Source organism: Sapajus apella, unplaced genomic scaffold, assembly GCF_009761245.1.
Source record: "Sapajus apella isolate SASKATOON/1434 unplaced genomic scaffold, GSC_monkey_1.0 scaffold32, whole genome shotgun sequence".
In the NCBI taxonomy this organism is placed as follows: Eukaryota; Metazoa; Chordata; class Mammalia; order Primates; family Cebidae; genus Sapajus; species Sapajus apella.
The window spans coordinates 15378208-15394117 of record NW_022436972.1 but is presented as its reverse complement, the minus strand read 5'-3'; the positions used below and the strand labels follow the sequence as shown (position 1 = coordinate 15394117).

At 40.6% G+C, this 15910-nt stretch overlaps 1 protein-coding gene across 5 annotated transcripts in view; it reads left to right on the top strand.

Moving 5' to 3' along the window:
- RNASEH2B (ribonuclease H2 subunit B) overlaps positions 1–15910 on the top strand; it is a 63638-nt gene that overhangs the window by 20731 nt on the left and 26997 nt on the right. For all 5 annotated transcript variants that reach the window (XM_032294577.1, XM_032294578.1, XM_032294574.1 and 2 more), the window contains exons 5-6: positions 1882–1996; positions 14168–14232. In XM_032294577.1, coding sequence (XP_032150468.1) covers positions 1882–1996; positions 14168–14232 — 180 coding nt within the window. The remainder of the gene's footprint in view (positions 1–1881; positions 1997–14167; positions 14233–15910) is intronic.

Here is a 15910-nt window from a genome sequence, read left to right as displayed (position 1 = left end):
CTCTGGGTGCCTCCAGGGTGCTATGGCGAGCTCACGTTGACAGATGCAGAATGAAGCAGAAATGCTGTTCAGGGTGGCCGTTGGCTTTCATTTTACACCATCATGCTTCCCAAACACATCTTCCCAAGTGCCAAAAATGCCCTTCAAAGTACCACTTGAGATGTTTAGCTATTTCCTTCTCTACATTTTAGACACGTTCACTTCCTATTTAGTTAAAAATTATTGGTACACACTTTTGACATATGACCTGTTCTTTTAAAATTTATTTTAACAGGCCGGGCGCGGTGGCTCAAGCCTGTAATCCCAGCACTTTGGGAGGCCGAGGCAGGTGGATCACGAGGTCAAGAGATCGAGACCATCCTGGTCAACATGGTGAAACCCTGTCTCTACTAAAAATACAAAAAATTAGCTGGACATGGTGGCGCGTGCCTGTAATCCCAGCTACTCAGGAGGCTGAGGCAGGAGAATTGCCTGAACCCAGGGGGTGGAGGTTGCGGTGAGCCGAGATTGCGCCATTGCACTCCAGCCTGGGTAACGAGCGAAACTCCGCCCCAAAAAAAAAAAAAAAAAATTATTTTAACATCAGTAAAAATAACTCTTTTTTTTCTAGATATTCCACTGCTACTAGCTTTATATTAAAGGCAGGTTGCTTATTGCATTTCCTGCTATGTATGTATAGTAAATAAAAATAAGAATGAAGCACTAATTATGAAGTTATTTTATATCATGACTGTGTGATAGTCCGTTACATATAAAAATTGTTTTAAAGTAGTCAAATATTTAACATATTGATTGATCATGGAATAGTATAGATTTAAGGTAGAAAATCTAAAGACAATAAGACTTGGGAAAAATCTGGGCATTATTCTTACTATTTGAAGGAATAAGAACATTTAAATTGAGACATTTCATGGCACTAGTTAACCTAAGAGAAAGTATGTCAAGCTATCCACATGTGCTCCCAAATGATTGAGAAGATTTTACCCTTAAAACCCAAGAAAGCTGCATTTGCAGAAATTGATCAAATGCCATTGTTGTGTCTTCAGTATCCGAGGGTAGAGCGAGCTGGAAGTGGGCATGGGCAAGGCCATACATCTGGTACAGTCTGGTGTCCCCATATCTGGGGGCTAATGCCTTAATTTAGACAAACTTCACTTCTACTTGCTACTAGTACAGTTAAGAAAAACCAGACCTAATTCTGAAGACTGATGTTTTGAAGCCATATGGTCTGCACTTCTGGCCCACTGGCAACCAGACCATATAAACTTCTCTGGCTGAGCCTGATTTCGCCTGTCTGCAGCTGCCCAGGACTTCTCCCTCTGGCTGACTTTTCTTTTATTCTGGTCTAAGTTTGGAAGCATAGTCAGGCAGCTCTGACAGGGATAGATTCACTTTTGGTATTTTTCTCTTTGTGGTGGGTGCTTCTTTCATCAACCCTAGAGTGAACATGGAGAGGCAGATGTATATCTGTGCCTAGTCTGGACTTGTTCCAGTGTGATAGTCAGGACTGTTGCTCTGTGACCACAGCTGGTTCTTCAAATTGAATGGGTTGGACTAGCCCCATGCAGTCTCCACCATCTTTGCAAGCTTCTGTGGCTTTCAGTGCTTTTGGATTGCTTTGCTCCCTGTTTCATTTGGGGACTGTACACCCGAAGTAGATGGTGTGCTGCCTGGGACCCCAGTGCTCACAGGAGCATCCTAAAGGGAGCCTGGGTCCCTCCTAGAGTCTGTCCCAGTGTCGGGATTCCTTAGATGGAATAGGCAGCTCTGCACTAAGTTTAAAAGCCCAGCCATGAGGTAACGTATCTTTTTCTCTTTTGTTTCTGTGTGTCTTTGTTGAATGAAATGCTTGCTTTCCAACTAACTAAAGTGTTTTTTCAGGGGAAGTTTCAGCCCCTTGATCAAGTTGTGGTAGATAACGTGTTTCCGAATTGCATCTTGTTGCTGAAACTTCCTGGACTTGAGAAGTTACTTCACCATGTGACAGAGGAAAAAGGTATGGTATAACTTAAAGGCTTTTACGGCTGGTAGAAAGGATAGACCTTGCCTAAGAATGTGGCTGCTTACAGGCCCACTGAATGTAAGGCTTATTCTGTGTCAGCCATAAGGAAACCTGTCATTCAGATTTGCCAACACTGCCAGCACTGTTCCTCTATTGCTTTGGAGCGTTTAGTCTTTGGAACTACAACCATGGCAGTCTGTGCCTGTGTCCCACAGGACAGGAATCACAAGGTGTGGCTTCACTCTCGCTTCTTCTTTGAACTAGTTCTGTGATATCAGGCAAGTCGCTCATCTGACTTCTGTTTCGGATTTCTCATTGTAAAATTACATAAAACCTGTACCTTAATAGATGGAAGTATTTATTGAGCACCTACCAAAAAGAGTATGTTGCACATTAGTGCTAAGCTCTAGATACTTATAAGTAAGACATTGTCCTTTTCTTCACTTTGTGCCCAGGCTGATGGGGTCAGTGACAAGCTGAGCAATGACCACACTTAATAATTTTAAGCGTAAATGTATCCTGAGACCAAAATATTACAGAACTTCTGGTTAAAATGATCACTATTAGTGAGCTCTGTCTTTATTTCTGTTCCAAAGGTAAATTTTATCCATCTGGGATTTCTTAAGTCTCAGCTAGCACATCCCCATTAATGAGCTTCTACTGGACCTGCCTCAGTTTACCTACTCCACAGTCTCTCACTAAAAAAGATAAATGTTTCCTCTCCTAAGACATGTAATCAATTTTTAAATACCTGTTTTGTATTTCAAGCGTAAGGAATACTTAATGATAAAGGAGTGTTAGTTGTTAGGCCTTGTCAAGCAGTAAGGTGCACAGCACAGTGAGTCAGGCAAGACAGAGGTCACAAGCAAGCCAGGGTCAGACTGGATCAAGGGTAAGGTGCTGCTTCTCTGTCCTGCACAGCAGGGCTCTGTCCCGCACTGGCCCACATGACTCATGTTTTCTGCAGTCACGGCATTAGATCTGAAGGTAGGATCCACCTTTGGATCGTTAAAAGAAGAGAGAGGATGGGTGGCATTTCTAATCTGGTGGGGTTGGGTGGGAAGTGCAGGTGGGTAGCTGTTGTATTGTTTTCCTGGGGGACATGACCTCTTTGTGGAGTCCTGAAGGATAGTCAGAGAAGCAGTGTAACAGAGGCTCGGATGTATGGAAAAGTTTATCAGGTTCAGGAAGTTCCAAGGAGTTCAGAGTATAGGATGCTGGGGAAGGATTTAGGTTGGTAAGGAATGAGGCAGGAATGCTGGGCATGGGTCCAGGTGATAAAGGGCCCTGTGTGTGTTTGGACTTTGCTTAATGGTAGTGGAGTGTCTGTGAAGTTTTAAGCAGGGCAGTCTGCAGTGTGGAGGGTATATTGGAGAAGTGAGGTCCACCGAGGCTGCTGTAGTGATCCAGGCAGGAGGTAATGGTGGCCTGATCTTAGGAGATACAACAAGAAGAAAGTAGCCCTTTAGAGATGGACCCAACTGCTTCTGGTGGTTGGATGGTGGTCAAGGAGATGGTGGAGACAAGAGTGACTTCCGGGTTTGTGCCTGACCCAGAGGATGTGTAGTTGTGGCATCCTGGACACAGGGAACATGGGCTATAGAAGCAGGATAGGGTTAATGAAGAGATATGTGTTCACTCTCATTCATTTGACTTTTTAGAGGGGAAAATAAGACAGTGTGTGTGTTTTTACGGGTTAGAAATACTATACAAACTGGGCATCAGTGTCTCAAAAAATTATCCAAGTAGTTTCAGGGTTAATATGGAAACAAAGTGTGAGAACCAGAACATCAGGCTGATAAGTTGTGGCTGTTTGGGGTCATAGATGGTTTGGCCACAATGACGGTTCTTCTGGGACCAAGAATGTGGTGAGTCCAGGAAGTGTAGGCTTATGGTGGGAAAGCAGAGATCCTTATTGATCGCATTTTATGTTTCAGGGGTCCAGTAAATTCATACTTGGCCACACTTGGAGCTCCAGTTTGGAACTGAGGGATGTGTGGTGCTGAGGTTTTATCAAAGCAGTTCCATTAAAGACATTCCCTGCTGTTGAGTTTGTCAGGAGACAGCAATCTTTTTATGGGTGACAAATGAAGTAGCGCATAACCGTTTTTAAAAGTTAAAGTAATGAAAAATAATTAAGCCATTTTAATTTTTGTCAACTTAACACAAACTGAAAATGCAGTTATCTCATATTAGGGCTATATAAGAAAAATGATCTTAAAGCAAAACCCAGAAATCTGGATTTAGAAACAGTGTTAGTGCCTCAGCATTTGTTTCCTTATAGTCTGCCGCTGAGAGCAAGAGCTTCTCTCTGTCTCATCCCTTCCCTCTTGCACACTGAACCCCTGACCATTTACTGGGTCATTATCTGAACTTGTCTTAGTCTCCCTTGCTTCTCAATATTGCCTAACTTTTGGTAGTTCTGCACTTCCATTTTCAAAGTAGCTATGTTATTAGCCTTTATATTTGCCAAATTTCTAAAACTGTAGGCCTCAATTTTTTTCTTTATTTTTAAGTGATGGGCAAAACATAAAATACTTAAGAATAAATTTCACACAGTAAAAGATGTATTCAATCTCTAGAGGTTTGGCAGTTTCTTTTTATCCAATTCTTCCTTAATAAACTGCAGCCTGTGAATCTCAAAGTAATGGAAGGTTTAAAAACAGAACCAAAAAGATTTTTATTTACTTACTTTATTTTTTTAAGACAAAGTCTTGCTCTGTCGCCCAGGCTAGAATGCAGTGGTGCAATCATGGCTCACTGCAGCCTTGATCTTTTGGACTCGAGTAATTCTCCTACCCCAGTATCCTAAGTAGCTGAGACCACAGGTGCAAATTACCACACCTGGCTAATTTTTTCTTTTAGAGACAACAGGGTTTCTCTATGTTATCCAGGCTGGTCGTGAACTCCTGGGCTCAAGGGATCCTCTCACCTTAGCTTCCTAAAGTGCTGAGATTACAGGTGTGAATTACCATGCCCGTTCTCAAAAAGATTTTTAAATGGGGGAAAAAAATAAATAAGATTCTCAAATGCCTCATCCTCAAAAAGACCTTTTCATCAAAATATACATAAGCATTTTCATATTACTTGCTTTACCCCTTGACTCAGAACATAAATATGTGAAATATGTTTCTTTATGGAAGACCTGTGTACAGGGACAGTGTACTAAGATAAACATCTTTTTCCATGAAGATCCACAGGGATCAGCATTTGGAAGTTTACCACTGCCTTAGAGCCCAACAAAACAAGTGCAGTTCATGCACTTCTACAACGGCAGAAATTCTGTGCTTATTGGTTTACATATATTACGTAGTACTTGTAGTAATTTTCTTTCATTGTGTATTAATAACCTGCATTTTCACAAATGAGGAAACTGAGGCTCAAAGAGTTTAAGTAACTTGACTGACACTATAGAACTTGAAGTGGTAGAACCAGGATTCGAATCCATGTCTGGCAGCAACTCTTTTCCCTTCCTTCTTATAGCTGTGTATGTAACACTTCCAAATATTCTGTAAGGGTTTTGGTTTTGGTTTTTTTGTTTTTTTGTGGTGAAGTTTCATGTAAAAACAAAAAGTTGATTCTTTTTTTTTTTTTTTCTTAAGATGGACTATCACTCTGTTGCCCAGGCTGGAGTTCAGTGGTGCAATCTTAGCTCACTGCAACCTCTGCCTCCTGGGCTCAAGTGATCCTCCCACCTCAGCCTCTTGAGTAGCTGGGACTACAGGTGGGTGCCACCACGCCCAGCTAATTTTTGTATTTTTAATAGAGACAGTGTTTCACTATGTTGGCCAGACTGGTCTCAAACTCCTGACCTTGGCCAAAGTGCTGGGCTTACAGGCATGAGCCACTGCACCCAGCCAAAAACTTGACTCTTTTAAAATTTATTTTTATTTTAAACTTTTTTAGAGACAGAGTCTCACTCTTGTCACCCAGGCTGGAATGCAGTGGCATCATCACTGTTCATCGCATCTTTGAGCTCCTGGGCTCAAGTGATCCTCTCACCTCAGCCTCCAGAGTAGCCGGGACTACAGGTGTGTGCCATGTCACCCAACTAACTTTTTTATCTTTAGCAGAGATGAGGTCTTACTATGTTGCCCAGGCTTGTCTCCAGCTTCTGGGCTCCAGCCATCCTCCCAACTCAGCCTCCCGAAGTGCTCAGATTATGGGCATGAGCCACACTACGCCTCGCTTTGATTTTTCTTTTTTAATCTCGTATATCCCCTCTTAATAATTTCCCTTTGTGTGGCAAAAAGAGACAGGGAAGGAGACAGAAAAAACTTCCCAGCTTAAGGAAATGTCTATTCTCATCCCTCCAGGGAGCTTCCTAGAGCTTCTAGGCACTGTATGACCCCACAGGTCTTCTTCTAGTAATTGTGTTGGGTACTGGCTATTTATTTGAATTTGGATTATTGTCTATTTATAAATTAGTGTTTGCTTCCATTCTTTGTAATTTACTTCTAGACTTCTAAATAAGAAAGATGACTGCTAAGGAGTGATCAGTTACTATCCATGATGGGGATTAAAGGTGAAGAAGAAAGCTGATGTTTTTTAACTTCCATTCTCTCCACAGGCACTTGTGCAGATAGAGTAAAGCCTGAAATATTCAAATTCCCCAGCCAGCCTTTTCATATTGAACTCCAGATGCTTCTTAAACATCTGTGGCATTTAAGACCTGGTAAAGGCTGCTAGGCCTGTGAGAACCATCCCCCCTGATGAGTGAACCTAGCCACGGTTGTTTGTACCCTGAATGATGATGGCAGTGACCTTAGCCCTGCCTACTTTATTAGTGAAGGAAATGATGTGTCTCTGTTTGCTAGCTGTGGGGCTCAGAGCAGGTTTCTTGCCAAAGAAGTGCACATTCAGTGGAGAGATGGCATGGGAAAGGACTAATGAAGGGTCATGAACTTTATCTTGAATGTAACACTGTTTCATATTGCCAGCCAAAGCTGCAGTGCACTGTCTGAGGTGATTAACAGGGAGAGCCAGGAAAACTTACCTGATTAAAATACCCCAAGTACAATTGCCAAGTTTCTTTCCCCAGGAGGTAGAGGAAGAAAGTGATCATATGAGTTTCTCAGTTATGGAAAACATTGAGAAAGTAGAAGTGAAAATGTGCTTGAGACAGTTCAACAATACATCAGGGAAATTCAAGGTTGTGAGCTGATTACCCAGTTGCTGAACATGTTACTTAACTGTGGACTCACTTTTATTCCATCTTTATTTTGTAAACCCAATCTTTCCAGATGTTTGAAACCAGTTTTATAGGCACCAGGCACATAAGGGAAAAATACCTTTCCAGCATATGCATGTGTTATCAAACCCACTAACTCTCACAAATATTAAATTTAGGACACAAAGGAATGTGCTATGGTATTTTTTATAATTATGGTTAGTCCTTGGCCTTCATGAATATTTTAAACCTTGTTTTTCAGAATTTGTAAATTTCAAAATTAAGCAATAATTTATACACTGGGTCCTTGTGTAGCCTTCCGGGCTATAGTAATCATCTTGCCAGGGAGTGTTAACTCAGAAATAAATTTATAATTTAAAAACTTTCTAGGAAGAAACCTCCAGACCCAACTAGCTTCCCTAATAAATTCTACTATAAGGAAGAAATGATAGTCAAAGAAATGACATTTGCTCAAACTCTTTCAGAAAATAGATGAGGAAGGAATGTTTCCCAGCTAATTTTATGCAACTAGAATTGCTCCAGTACCAAATCAAAATTATTACTATAAAAACTAGACTGTTATCCCTTATGATTATAGACTGAAAAATTCTTAACAATATTGGAAAATCAAATATCTAAAAATTAAATTTATAAAACCTAAGTGGGGTTAATTGCAAGAATGCACAATTGGTTGAACATTAGAAAATCAATGAGTGTAATTTATAATATTTATGTATCACACAAAAAATTTTTATGATTATCTCAAAAGACACAGAAAAGGCAAATAAAATTTAGTCATGATATAAATTATCAGCAAATGAAGAACAGAAGGGAACTTCCAAGGACATCTTTGGCAAACTTACAGCCAACATAATCTTCATTGTAAAAGACTGAACACAATCTTCCCCCAAAACTGGATACAAGAGAAGGATGCCTGCTCTTACCACTTCTGTTCACCATGTGGTTGATGTCCTAACGTGCAATAAGATAAGAAAAAGGCATACGGATTGGAAAGTCAGTGGTATAACTGTCTTTATTCACAGACAGTATTGCCATGTATGGAAAAATCCAAAAGAATTTATAAAAGAAGTTACTAGAACTAATAAGGTTTCAGGATACAAGTTCAAATATACAAATATCAGTTGTATTTCTGTATACTGGCAGTGAACAATTAGATAATGGAATAAAAACATACCATTTATACTGCCATCAAGAATAACATTCTAGGGCTAAGTGTAGCACAATATGTGCAAGACCATTATGCTGAACATTGCAAAATATTGCTGAGAGAAATTAAAGAAAAATTAAATAAATGAAGAAATAGGCCATGTTCATGGATTGGAGACTCGGTATTTTTAAGATGTCTGTTTTCCCCAAATTGTTCTATAGATTCAGTGTAATACTTAGCCAGCCTCTTTTTCTTTTTTTTCTTTTTTTTTTGGTAGATATTGACAAATTGATTCTAGAATTTATATGACTATGTAAAGCAGCACACACAGCAGTCTCCAACCTTGTTGGCAGCAGGAACTGGATTTATGGAAGACAATTTTTCCGTGGATGGGGCGAGGAGGGGGATGGTTTCAGGATGAAACGGTTCCACCTCAGATCATCAGGTATTAGATTCTCATAAGGAGCACACAACACAGATCTCTTGCATGTGCATTTCACAGTAGGGCTCGCACTCCTGTAAGAATCTAATGCCGCTGCTGTCTGACAGGAGGTGAAGCTCAGCCAGTAGTGCTGCTTGCGTGACACTCACCTCTTACTGCATGGCCCAGTTCCTAACAGGCCACAGATCAGTACCAGTCCATGGCTTGGGGGTTGGGGAACCTGATCTAAAGGACTTATTATAGCGAAAACAATTTTGAAAAAGAAGAATAAATTTGGAGAACTTACACAAACTAATTTAAAGACTTAATATAATCAAGAAAATGTGGGGGCCAGGCACAGTGACCCATGCCTGTAATCCTAGCAGTTTGAGAGGCTGACGCAGGAGGATTGCTTGAGGCTCAGAGTTTGAGACCAGCCTGAGCAACATAGCAAAACCCCATTTCTACAGAAAGTTTAAAAATTACCCAGCTATATGGTCTACACCTGTAATTTCAACTGTTTGGGAGGCCGAGGAGGGAATATCACTTGAGCCCAAGGAGGTCAAGGTTACAGTGAACTATGATCACACCATTGTACTCCAAGTTGGGTCACAGAGTAAGACCCTGTCTCTAACTTTAAAAAAATAAAAAATAAATAAATATGGTATTAGTATAAGGATAAATGTATAGATAAATGGAATAGAATAGAGAATCTAGAAATAAACCCACACTTATATGGTCAATTGATTTTTATTTTTCCAAAGGTGTGAAGATAACTCAATGGGAAAAAGGATAGTCTTTTCAACAAATGTTGGTGGAAGAATTTGATATACATATGAACGATAATGTTGATCCTCACCTAGTACAGAAAAATTAATTCAAAATGAATCACTATGTTAAATTCAAAAATGAAAATTATTGAGCTTCTGGAAGAAAGCATAGGAAAAAAATCCTTGTTACCTTGGGGAATAGGCAAAGATTTCTTAGGACACAAAACCCACTAACTGTAAAAAAATTATAAATTGCATTTTATCAAAAGTATTATCTTTTGTTATTAAAAACACCATTAAGAAAAAAAGGAGATTGTGAGCTCTGGGACAGTTGGAACGTAACCTACCTGGCTGGCCAAGGCTTAAAATGATACAGCCCACTTGGCAATTTCTTACAACTTGGGAGTTCTACTGCTCCCCATACAATGGAAGGAACTACTGCTAGCTGCAACAAAATGGATAAATCTCACAGAAATAAGGTTGAGCAAAAGAAGTAGGCCACAAAAAGTATATATTGTGTCATTTCATTTCTATGGTATTCCAGAATAAAGCAAGAATTACCCTATAATTATAGATGAGTGGTGACCTGCAGTCTGGGCAGCCATGTGAGAATTGACTACATAAGGGCTCCAAGGAACTTTGGGGGATGATGCTTACATCACTGCATACATTTCTCCAAACTCCTCGAATTATACATTTAAAACAGGTGTGTCCATTGTGTGAACATGAACATTGTGTGAACACATAAATAAAATTCATTTTAAAAAAAAGTATTTACTGATTCAGCACTGGAAGCTAAGCCTCCTGATTTCTAACACAGTTTTTTTTTTTTTTTTTTTACTTCCCCATTTCCCCAAAAACAATATTGGCTCCTTTTCTCTCCATGCTTCCTACTTCCCATGGGATGGAGGACCTATAATGGCCAAAACAATTTTGCTCACGGAGGCAAGGTCGGCGTGAGCACTGGCTCTGAAGTTTAGGCCTCAATAACCAGGAGAGTGATATGGGAGGAAGATGAACCACTGGGTGTTAGGCACATGGAGCCTCAGTTCAGGGCTTTGGGGTTCCCGATTAGTTTGTTTAGTCTTGTTGAGCCAGGAAGAGATCACACCAGATGAAAGGGTACAGTTGGCTTTGGAGGAGGGTGCAGCAGAGCAGAAAAGAATCAAATAAATCATTAGAGATATAAAAAAATTAGAAAACAATCTTATATATGCCATGGAGGAGAGATTTTTTCCCACAAAGAACAGGTGGTGGTGAGGAAAGTGTAGACCTAATGATCTCAAGGGAACATCAGATCCACATCTTTGAAGTCAGCATGGGTGGGAGTTGGATGCTCTTGATTACTTCCTCAGTGACTTGGGGCAGTTTACTTCATGTCACTCAGACTCAGTCTTCTAAGATGGGGACAAATCATGTTTTTTTAGTTGATTCTGAGACTCATTCTGACCATTCAATGAGAAAATGTATATAATGTACCTAACACAGACCTGAATAAACATGTTTCTTATGTTTTATTAACAAATCATCCTTTTTATCATGTTATCTTAGCTAATATTATGTATTTGCTAAGTGACAGGTATTGTGCTATAGGATTTGTGTGGATTGTCACATTTCATACTCACAACAGCCCGGTGAGAAAAAGCCTGCCTTTTCACTTGGGGAAACAGGCTTTGAGAGCGAGGTGGCTTCCCAAAGGGACAGCATGTGCTGGGGTATGCAGGAGCCCTGGTAGCGTGGCTCAGTCTATGCTCTCTGCCCCTTAGAGAACATTTCCCAGAGGTAGAGGAAAAGCCTCCCCTTGGGGCTTAAAGAGTGGGACACAAGGAAAACAGCAGCAGATGGTAGACATTCTTTCAGAAAATTTGGAGGTAGAGGCAAGAAAGAAGTGAGATGCCAGGTCACGGTAGGATTTTCAGGAGAACCTTGAGCAGTGAGCTTTTTTTGGAATTTTATTGCCTCAGGCAACGAACATGGCTTCTAAAAGCCATTCAACAGCATGTATTTATTTAGTAATTTCTCTATGCTCTTGAAATTCCCCTGATTTGTACATAGGGGTGGGACATAGTCTCTGAGGGAATCGAGTCCAGTCTCATTAGCTTTGATTTACAGTAGACTGTTTGCCCAGGTAGTCCTGGCTCCAAAATAGTAGACATTGCACCTTGGAATTCTCACACTCCTGACAATGCTATTTGCACCTGTCCCTCTTGTTACTGCAGTGACATGTCCTGAGGAGATGGCTGCAGATATCCAGCCCCTAATCCATCCTGCCTCATCTTACCCACAGCATTGACAACCATAGGCCGAAACAGGGAGGAAATTCACAGGAACTAGGGTCAGGGACCTCCCAACCCCTCTCTCATACGATTTAACAGACTGCAGAAAATGACCCCTGAATGGGCAGTTTCCATTTCCCATCACAAGCTGGAAGGGAGAAAGAGCCTCATTCTATATAACTCATAGGTGGTGAATTCCCATCAGGTCCGAGGGTTACTAGTGGTCATAAAGGTAAATCTTGCATGGACAGAGGAGGCTGGAGTGGCAGTGCTGCCCTTGCTAGTTGCACAGAAAGAAGAAATCCCATGAATGAAAAGGATTTCAGAGGAAAGCATGGTTTAATGACATGGTATATAAGCCTGGGTGGATTGTGAGGAGAGTAAGTATAATTTATAAAAGGTGAAACTTTTATCCCCTTAAAGGGCCAGGTTGAGCCTATCTTAAATCTAAGTCTTCTGAAATAGCTATGATTATGTTGGTAATACGTTAAGAGATATGTCTTTTTTTTTTTTTTTTTTTTTAATGCTCTCCTAATCCCACCAGGCCAGTACTAAGTAGTTAACAAGATTTTTTTCCTGAATATATTTGGTGAACTTCATAGGTATCTGCCTTTAGTTTCCATTTTCTTTATTGGGATTTTCTTTTGATTTTAGAAAAAAAAAATGTGTTTCATTGAAAACATTGAGGTGAGCTTAAAATTATTCACAACAGTTAAGACCGCTTAGTATGCTACTGTGAACACAAAATTATCTGAGACAGGTTTCTGTCAATTTAGAAAGTTTATTTTACCAAGGTTAAGGACACACCCATGACACAGCCTCAGGAAGTCCTGAGACATGTGCCCAAGGTGGCTGGGGTACAGTTTGCTTTTATACATTTTAGGGAGACATGAGGCATCAGTCAATACGTGTAAGATGTACCTTTGTTTAGAAGGCAGAACAACTCAAAGTGGGGACTTCCACATTAGAAGTAGATAAGAGACAAAAGCTTGCATTCTTTTGAGTCCTTGATCAATCTTCCATTGAATACACAATTTAGTCTGGCTCAGTGAATCTGCATTTTTACATAAACAGTAGGGGAGAGGAAGCAATCAGATATGCATTTGTCTCTCTGGTGAGCCTCAGAGGGTTGACTGAATAGAATGAGAAGCAGGTTTGCCCTAAGCAGCTCCCAGCTTGATGTTTCCCTTCAGCTTAGTGATTCTGGGGTGCCAATGAGGCAGGACATTTTCCCTGACCCCTTTGCGGGCAAGAATTGGAGTGCACAGGCCCTAGAACTAGCCAGCTGCTTCAGTGCCAGCAGGGGCAAACTCCACTCACTTGGTCCCACTGCATTCCACCCCTCACAGGAGCAGGAGTATAGGTGAGTGAGTGCAGGGGCTGGGGCGAGGGCTTCTGGGTGCCAGCAGGCGCAAAACTCAGTGTGGCCCTGTGGCAGTGTCTAGGGGAGTGCCCATGACCCCTGAAGCCCCAGAAAGAGTGTTATAGTCAGCGCTCTTTTAGATTTGCCATTGGCGAACCTCTTAAGTGTTAATAGCTCAGTAGAGGGTCAGTGTGACAGCCTTTTGCACCTGCACCTGAGTTCTTGTCCAGTGTCCAGGAGGAATGAGGTCATACAAACAAATTGAAGGGTGGTGAATGTGGAGGTTTTTATTGCCAATGATAGTGACTTTCAGCAGGAAGGGGAGCTGAAAAGGGGATGGAGCAGAAAGATGATCTTCCCCGATCCCTGGCCGGACTCCTCTCTGAAGCAACACCGTCAAGCTGTCCCTCTGAAGTCCAGCTGCTTCTGTCCAATGTCCAGCCAGAGTCTCCAGTGTCCCACTGCTTATCCTCTTCTCTCTCTCTACTGGCAGAGCCTAGGGTTTTTATGGGCTCAGTAAGGAGGGCAGGGTAGGCCATGGGTGGTTTTGGAAAAGGCAACATTCGAGTGGGAAAACAAGAATCCATGTTCTCACTTTGAGCTGTAGTTCCAGGCTTGAGGGTGGGACTGTTGCTGGGGACCAGCCCTCCTCTGCCCAGAATTTCCCTGCCTCCTGTCCCTATCACCAAGATTTGTTTTCCTTCCACACTTGTTTGCTGAGTTTTTAAAATTACCTTTTCTACAGAGTTGTTTGTATAATTTGAAGGTTTTCTTAAATTCTTACTCATTTAATGGTTGATGACTCCTGAGGTAGCCAAACTACTACTAACATTTAAAAAATGTTTCAAGTATGTTCTCAGATTTATAAATTAAGTTTTTCAAGAATATAAACTTATGAAATGTTTTTTAATTGTTAACTTGTATGTGATAAAACTTATGAGTTTATTTTTTATATCATTATGCTGAGTCTTTTTTTTTTTCTTTTAATGTAATCCAGAAATAGACAACAAGAAATATTACAAGTACAGCAAAGAGAAGACATTAAAGTGGCTGGAAAAAAAGGTATAGTTCCTCTCTAGTGCCTTGTGGTAAAAGAAAAAATTCAGTTCTCTATGAAATTTTCACAGAAGGCAGTAAGTCTGAATCCAGAAACCATCCTCTATATTCAGTAAAAAGAGGAAAACTGTATAGAGATACCTTCTTCTCTTTGACTTTTTAATCCTCCCTAACTTGTGTATCTTGGGAGTTAACTTTATGTTTTCTTGTGACCTGCATCCTCCCTTTCTCCCTGATCCTACTACAGAATGAAATAATTTGTTGTTATTTGTTGGTGTAGATTTGAGTCTTCCAACTAAGACGATACCAGGCCTGGCCCTTGTTGGCTGCTGTCCTGCAGGTGTCTCCAAGAGTGATGTTGCTCACACACAACCAGGCAAAGGGACCCAGGGACACAGCCAGGCAAAGGTGTTCAGGTTTAGAGGAAGTGTGTCCCACTCTCAGGGTCTGGAGGCTGAGGAGGGGTCATCTTACAGGCAAACCCTGTACTTTAGTGATTCGAAGAATCTTGATCTAATGGAAGGACTGGGGCAGTGAGCTTCAAATCAATTTAGTAGGTCACAACTAGTATTTCTTTTGGAATGGAACAGATTGGGATGGGATGGGATGGGATGGGATGGGATGGGATGGACAGGATGTATTAAAATATAGCAGAGGAAGGGCAAGTATTAAGTATGGCTCTATGAAACATTTATATATGTGTTTAAGTATTGGATTTCTATATATTTCTTACTATAGGTTGGGATTAAAAAAAAAAAAACTTTGAAAGCCACTGGTCTAAGGATAATATGAACTTTGACATTGATTAAGAACCTCACTAAACCAGATAGAATAATGATAAAGTTTTTACAATATCAGTGGATACCAGTAGTTAAAGTACTGTTTCCTAAGATTCGCTTCCATCTTTTATGTGAAAAATTGTGTGTGTCCACATATTCTCACTCATAAGTGGGAGTTAATGAGAACACATGGACACAGGGAGGGGAACATCACACACTGGGGCCTGTCAAGAGCTGGGGGCAAGCGGAGGGAGAGCATTAGGACAAATATCTAATGCATGCAGGGCTTAAAACCTAGATGAGCAGTTGAGGGGTGCAGCAAACCACCATGGCACATGTATACGCATGTAACACACCTTCACATTGTGTACATGTATCCCAGAACTTGAAGTATAATAAATTTAAAAATAATAATAAAATAAAATAAATAAATAAATCGTGTTTGTTTGTCATATCATGTTACCAGGCGCATTGGAAGCCTGAGGAGCTGGAAATGAGCCCAGTAGAATAATCAGGCTCCTAATTTGCAAAGTAGTGGCAGGATTTAAGAGTGCCATGTTTGATTTCATTTGCAGTATAATAGTAGTATTCCTATGGAGCAGAATCCTTGATGTGTACTTTTGCCCTTAGCAAAGGACAATGGCATGAATAACAAAGAGGAGTTTATACTTATTGATTATATTTCCTAAGAAGTGGGAAATTTATATTATTCTATTTAGAAAATGGTTACATATAAAGTTTGTGTTAGGTTCTATTCTAAGGGCTTTACATATGTTAACTAATTTAATCCTCACAGTAGTCCTGTGAGGTCGGTGCTATTTTTGTTACCATTTCAGAGATAGAGCCACAGAAAGGTTAAGTAACTAGCCATGTTGCAGAGCCAAGCCCAGCAGCCTGACTCCAGA